Source organism: Electrophorus electricus, chromosome 4, assembly GCF_041902795.1.
Source record: "Electrophorus electricus isolate QZ-2024a chromosome 4, ASM4190279v1, whole genome shotgun sequence".
NCBI lineage: Eukaryota > Metazoa > Chordata > Actinopteri > Gymnotiformes > Gymnotidae > Electrophorus > Electrophorus electricus.
The window spans coordinates 38,380,998-38,387,375 of record NC_137500.1 but is presented as its reverse complement, the minus strand read 5'-3'; the positions used below and the strand labels follow the sequence as shown (position 1 = coordinate 38,387,375).

The 6,378-nt window shown below is 40.0% G+C and overlaps 1 protein-coding gene across 2 annotated transcripts; it reads left to right on the top strand.

Annotated features, from left to right (window-relative positions):
• Window positions 1-1,294: 1,294 nt before the first annotated feature.
• On the top strand, window positions 1,295-6,308 carry pdk1 (pyruvate dehydrogenase kinase, isozyme 1). Of its 2 annotated transcripts, XM_081713687.1 has the most exons (12): window positions 1,295-1,910; window positions 1,995-2,136; window positions 2,266-2,337; window positions 2,419-2,603; window positions 3,141-3,236; window positions 3,372-3,449; window positions 3,558-3,634; window positions 4,033-4,131; window positions 4,209-4,298; window positions 4,452-4,562; window positions 4,774-4,887; window positions 5,178-6,308. In XM_081713687.1, the coding sequence occupies exons 1-12, from the start codon at window positions 1,796-1,798 to the stop codon at window positions 5,316-5,318; spliced, it is 1,320 nt and encodes a 439-aa protein (XP_081569813.1). In that variant the 5' UTR covers window positions 1,295-1,795; the 3' UTR covers window positions 5,319-6,308. The 2 variants fall into 2 exon arrangements, with proteins under 2 accessions (XP_081569813.1, XP_026883355.1); XM_027027554.3 differs by lacking the exon at window positions 4,209-4,298.
• The last annotated feature ends 70 nt before the right edge of the window (window positions 6,309-6,378 follow it).

Here is a 6,378-nt window from a genome sequence, read left to right as displayed (position 1 = left end):
TATAGTGCGCATGCGCATGCGACTGTAACGCTAACGTAAATTAGCCGTTAAACGTGCGCAAGTAATTGCAAAGCTGAAAATTAATATTCATTCATTCCGTTTCATTCCTTTATGAAAGTACGAATTCGATGGCAAAGGGGTTATTAACTCGGGCAATTTATTTATTAGTAAGTTACACAACCATATGCAAACCCATTTGTTAGCCAGACAACGTAGGATATATATCTCTGGTAAGTGACCTTGGCAAGAGCTCGGAATATTCCCACACATAGCACTAATCACAAAGTGATCAAGTCCAATGCGATGCTTGTGTCTTAAGTTATATATGCACAACATTTAGCCCATACGAAAAACCTCAACTTAAACCCAACACACGCACTAAGCAAGACCAGAGAAAGCGGCTGTTTATTATGTGTTTGCACGCTGAATCCAAATGTTTTCAGTTTTTTTTTTACCCATTATATTTACATCTACGCGTATGCATTTAGGAGACGTAACATTGCTTTTAGCTGGCTACTTAGAACAAATAGTTTAGACCCGATTACACTCATGGATATAGCAAACCTATGGAAGATCGACACTTACTACTGGGCACTGAAGAGGGACATTCCTGAGGACAAATATAAACACCTGGACAAGACCACATATTTTATGTGTAATAACAGCCTTATTTATGTAATATGCTCTTATTGTGAAGTTCACTTACATGCCTGAGAGAGACATGTTTAAAACAGATGTAAAAAGATGTAAAAAGAAGTACGAGGACCACGGTTTTTTGGGTTTTTGTGTGTGTGTGTTTATATATATATAAAATTTATATATTAAATGTTATTAAATGGGTTCCGATATAAGTAACTCGCAACCTGAGTAGTCTTTTTTTACCTTCTTACTTAAGTAATAATTTAAATGACTACTTTTACTGCTACTTGAGTAATTATTCTTTTAAAGTAACAGTACTTGAGTACAGTTTTTGCTACTCTACCCACCTCTGCTTTATTACCTCCTTGTGAAGTTTGAAGCAGCAAGAAGTGGTTTTGAAAACACGTGTCGGGTATGAAAATATAGACCTTGGTGAGTCAGCAGATGATTTCCGAGCTGGTCAGTGCAACCACCTGTCTGAATCTTACGCCACACTGAACCGGTTTAACTAAACATTTACTTGCGATGAGTAAACTTAATTGTTAATATACATGAATTCTAATATACACAAAGATTGCTATACCAAGACAAGGCAAAGCTCAAATTCGCTGACGTATTCAGGCACATCGTTGGTCACCCTATGACGCAGGGAGGGTCGGGTTGCGCAATATCCAGACGCTACGGCCCGTGCGGGCCATGCCGATTTTAAAGTCTCGACGCTAAGAACAACATTTCAGGCTTGAATGCAAATAAATAAATAAATAAATGTATAATCGCGATTTATACACGTGTTGGGAGGTTTACTGGTTAGTAGACAGAGAGTCAGGATACCAGGCAGGTGTGCGGACAGGTTCTTCCAGCTAATCACGCAGGCAACCGAGGCTTACAGGATGTGGTGTTTATTCAGTTAAACTATCCACGTAACGCAGATAACGCAGTTTAAGGTTAATTGAGATTCCAGATCACCTCTACGGTTTCTAATTCGCGTAGTGTCCAGCTAGCAGGCTCGCGTTAGGTAACCTAGCTGGGTTAGCTGTTATTTACGGCCCCAGTTTGTGCAGTGCAGGAGTATTTTACTAGTTAGTCTAGCTATTTAAAACAATAGCTTGCAAGTGCTAGAGGTTGTAACAGTGCATTTGGAAAGAAAACTGCAAAGATGAGGAGTTTGAGGACTTTAATGAACTTGAGCAATGCCTCCGTCGGGAGGCTTGTCGACTACTATTCCAGATTCTCCCCGTCGCCCCTCTCAATGAAACAGTTCTTAGACTTTGGTAAGTGTCTGGATAACGACTGCGTCTGATAAAAGGACAGATTTTGCGTCTTCTTTTGTGTGATTTTGTGTCTTCTTTCCACAGGTTCAGAAAATGCGTGTGAGAAAACATCGTTCAGGTTTCTTAGAGGTGAACTGCCAGTCAGGTTGGCAAACATAATGAAAGAGATCAACTTGTTACCTGATAACTTGCTGAGGACGCCTTCAGTGGGACTAGTGCAAAGTTGGTGAGGGAATGTATCCATATAATCTCAAATAAGTCTAAGATGAGCAATATAGCAAACACAATAGTGGGAATGATATTTTATTATTGTGCATGTGTGTAATGCTTTTTTTCTTTGTTTAATTCTTCTCAGGTACATGCAGAGTCTCCAAGATATCCTAGAGTTCAAGGACAAAGATGCAAATGACAATAAAGTAACATTTGAGTAAGTGTATAACCATCTGGAAGTATCAGTCTTAGCAGATGTCTCTCACCTTTTGCTCTCTCAACATGTTGTTGCTCTCAGTTTCACAGATGCGGTGATAAAGATCCGCAACAGGCACAACGATGTGGTGCCCACTATGGCTCAGGGAGTGGTTGAGTACAAGGAGGCCTATGGCACCGACCCAGTCACCAGCCAGAACATGCAGTACTTTCTGGACCGCTTCTACATGAGCAGGATCTCCATACGAATGCTCCTTAACCAGCACAGTCAGATCCTGAACTAATATCAGTGTCATTATGTTGACTTGACACAGCCTGCTTTATGTATTATTATTATTATTATTATTATTATTGTTATTATTATTACTACTACTACTACTACTAATAATAATAATAATAATTATCATCATCATCATCAACATTCTATGTGTATCTGTAACTGTTCAGGCTAGGTTACCTCTAATAGTTATTGTTACAGCAAAACCTCATACTGTTTTTCACACTCTATTCATCCATTCCTCAGTGCCTTACATCGCATGTGCTTTTGGGACTGATTAGTCTTGCTGTTGCAACAGCCTATCGGATTTCAAGTTTTCTTTCTGTAGACTTTTAAATGCTTTTCAGCGGCCTTTGTCAAGTCAATATGAAGTTTGTTTGTGCATTCCTTTCTAGTTCTTAGTTAGTTATCACCAGTAATAGCAGCGGTAGTAATGGTAGTCCTGCAGTGTGGCACAGAGCGCGTAAAGTTGTGCATGTTTACTGAAGCACTGTGCTGTAGAGACCGTGATGACATGTCCTTTGCAGCTCTTCTGTTTGGGGGTAGAGTGCGGGTGAACCCAGCTCATCCTCAACAGATAGGCAGCATTGACCCGCACTGCCGCGTCACAGATGTGGTCAAAGGTAGGAGACTTTTAAGCGGTAACACTACTATCGATATCCATAACATGATTGACTGACTGTTTTTGGCATTTTAATGAAAGGGTTTGTAGAAAATTGTGCTGTTCTTTATTTTATTTGTTTTGTTATTCTTGGCAGATGCATATAAAAATGCTAGACATTTATGCGACCGGTACTACATGAATTCACCAGAATTAAAACTTGAAGAAATTAATGGTAATGGAACAATCCAATTGTTTATACTCTCCATCATGAGAAATTGAATGAAATAACAAAATTAATTCTTTTGTCAAATTCACTTTGCATTGAACCCTTTTTTTGCAGTTAAAGAGCCTACTAAACCCATAACAGTGGTATATGTGCCATCCCATTTGTATCACATGGTATTTGAATTATTTAAGGTACTGTATACAGTTTCTGGCCTTTTATAATGCCTAATATGTTGGAATTTACAGGGTTCCCACTGGTCATTGAATTTCTGGAATATCATGGAATTTGTTTGTGGCATCTTTGTTTTAGTTTATCAAAATGTTATATTTTGACGTTTCCCATATAATGCAAGTGGTTGTTAAAATCTTTCCATGCCAATTTAACAAAGGTGGCTTATTTTTCCATTCATTATGGGTCACCAAAATAACTCTTTTCGTCAGGGAATTTGACAGAGTGGGAACCCTGACTTTGTTAGTGAGCCAAACAAATCACTGAGGGACTGACTAGTGTCCTTGGAAGTATTAAAATGGTGTTTATGTCCAGAGTTAGTGTGTCGGGTCTGGAGCTAATAATGTCCCAACTCCTGCAGAATGCAATGCGGGCCACCATGGAGCTGTATGAAGACGCTATGGACTATCCTCCAGTTCATGTCCAGATTGCCCTGGGGGACGAAGACCTGACTGTAAAGGTACAACTACACTGAGTGGAGCAAGTCAATCCCAATTTTAACCCTGTGCTGTTTATGAAGTTAAACCATTTATGAAGTGCTTTAGAGAAAGATGCTGTATTGCTGGCTCAAGTGATGGCTTCTACATGGTAGAATACATTATACTGCTCAGAGAACGAGTGACACTAGTGAGTCTGAGGGTTTGGTTCTAATTTGGTTAATGTTATCTGTTATTACAACCCTTTGGTTGTTGGTTTGAAAAAAATATTAAACATGTAATGTAATTTATCAAAGAGATGAATCCCATCAATTTCAAAAGAATAATTTGTTTGCTTTCATAGGTCAGTGATCGTGGAGGTGGGGTCCCGTTGAGGAAAATTGACAGGTTGTTCACATACACCTACTCCACTGCCCCTCGGCCTCAGATGGACACATCCCATGCTGCCCCTCTGGTCAGTTTAACCTGCAACTGCACTTCCTATTGCTGCTAGTAATGTTTAAAAGTGCAAGTACTAAATATTCAAGCACACACCCATTGGGACTCTGATGTCAGACCTGTCTCTGCCCAATACTGGAAATGTGACCTGACACTTAAATCGCAACTGTGTGTGAGTGGAGGACACGTTACGTTAAGCCCCGCTAATGAAGGAACTCTGCTTTTAGGCTGGTTATGGCTACGGTTTACCCATCTCCAGACTGTATGCCCGCTACTTCCAGGGAGACCTGAAGCTCTACTCAATGGAGGGCTTTGGCACCGATGCAGTTATATACATCAGAGTAAGTAGAGGCAGTGGTAGCTCAGTGGTTAAGGTACTGGACTAGTAATCAGAAGGTTGCCGGTTCAAGCCCCCACCACTGTTGGGCCTCTGAGCAAGCAGAGGCCTAACACTGTCATAATTGTCACTTTGGATAAAAGTGTCAGCGAAATGCCATAAATGTAGATCATATCCATTTAAGAATATGAACTGTTACATTCCAGTTGTTATACTGCTTGCTATTCTGTTAAAAGAAAGGTATGCAATATTTATAGTGAGTTCACTGCAGTTATACCCTTCTTTTTTCTGAAGGCACTTTCTACCGAGTCCATTGAAAGGCTCCCAGTTTATAACAAGTCAGCATGGAAGCACTACAAGACCATCCATGAGGCAGATGACTGGTGTGTGCCGAGCAAAGAGCCCAAAGACATGACCACCTTTCGCAGCGTTTAGAGCTCCGCCCACCCAGGGTTACAGCACTAGGGTGGAGGTGGGGCATCAACAAACAGGGAACATATTGCATATTACTGGAGATGTGTATGATCTGCAGAAAGTATAAGCAAGAAAACAGGATGCTGCCCTACTAAAAGAAAAATGTTTGGTTTGCACTTCCATTTGAACTGCTGTATAGTAAATTAATTCAGGTGATCTGCTGTTGCCATACACCATGGATAGAGATGTAGTATGTGTTGTTTAAATGGTTTACACTGTTCAGATGCCTTTTGACTGTATTGGTGTTACAGGTGGTGGCAGTATTTATTAGACTGCTCTAAGGTTATATCTCAACTGGGTTAGGACTGGATCATGCCATCTGTTGTGAAAACTGTTTACTAATATACTTAGTAATATGCTCATAAGCATTAGAAGATTCAGGCAGCCTGCCCCATCTGAAATTAAGCTGTCCATCCAAAATAAGCTATGCTAGTTTTATAGGTTACTACTTAAATGATAAAAAAAAATGTTTAATACGACATTGTTCAGCTGTGTAGTGTGGCATGTCACTGAGATGTTACTCTCCATCCACTTTAGGTGGTTTAAAGGGCCTTGTGAATCCCAGTGGTTAATGCCAGTTTTTACAGTGTGTTCTTAAAGACTTTAAATAGGTTTTCAGCACATGTGTTCTTCTGAAACGTAACAGCCTTTTGTGTGATGTTCCATTTTGTGCTGAACAGTTTAATTTTTGGGGCGCTTCAGTGAAAGTATTGATGTATGTTACCATGGCGTTACCAGGGATAAGCTCGGTCACACCCTGACACGAGCCGGTGGGAAGAAAATGTATTACCTTGCTGCTGTGTGCGTGAATCTAATCAGGAGAAATTGTATGAAAGTGTGAACTGTGCTTCCCAATTCCAGTTTAAAGCTGTGGTAATATTACAAGACAGTGAAACTGTACAATGGGTTGATGTGCATTATGATTTCCCAACAAAAACTTGTGGACTTTAATGCTATCCAAAAAGGGTCAGTATTTAATTTTTTTGACTGCCAATTTGACTGATTACTAGACCCAAAATAG

Excerpts from the sequence above, each read along its gene's own strand:
- pdk1 (XM_081713687.1), top strand. The coding sequence starts at position 1,796 with ATGAGGAGTTTGAGGACTTTAATGAACTTGAGCAATGCCTCCGTCGGG. Across the intron at positions 3,237-3,371 it reads CGTCACAGATGTGGTCAAAG|ATGCATATAAAAATGCTAGA; the intron begins GTAGGAGACTTT and ends TATTCTTGGCAG. Across the intron at positions 4,563-4,773 it reads CATCCCATGCTGCCCCTCTG|GCTGGTTATGGCTACGGTTT; the intron begins GTCAGTTTAACC and ends CTCTGCTTTTAG.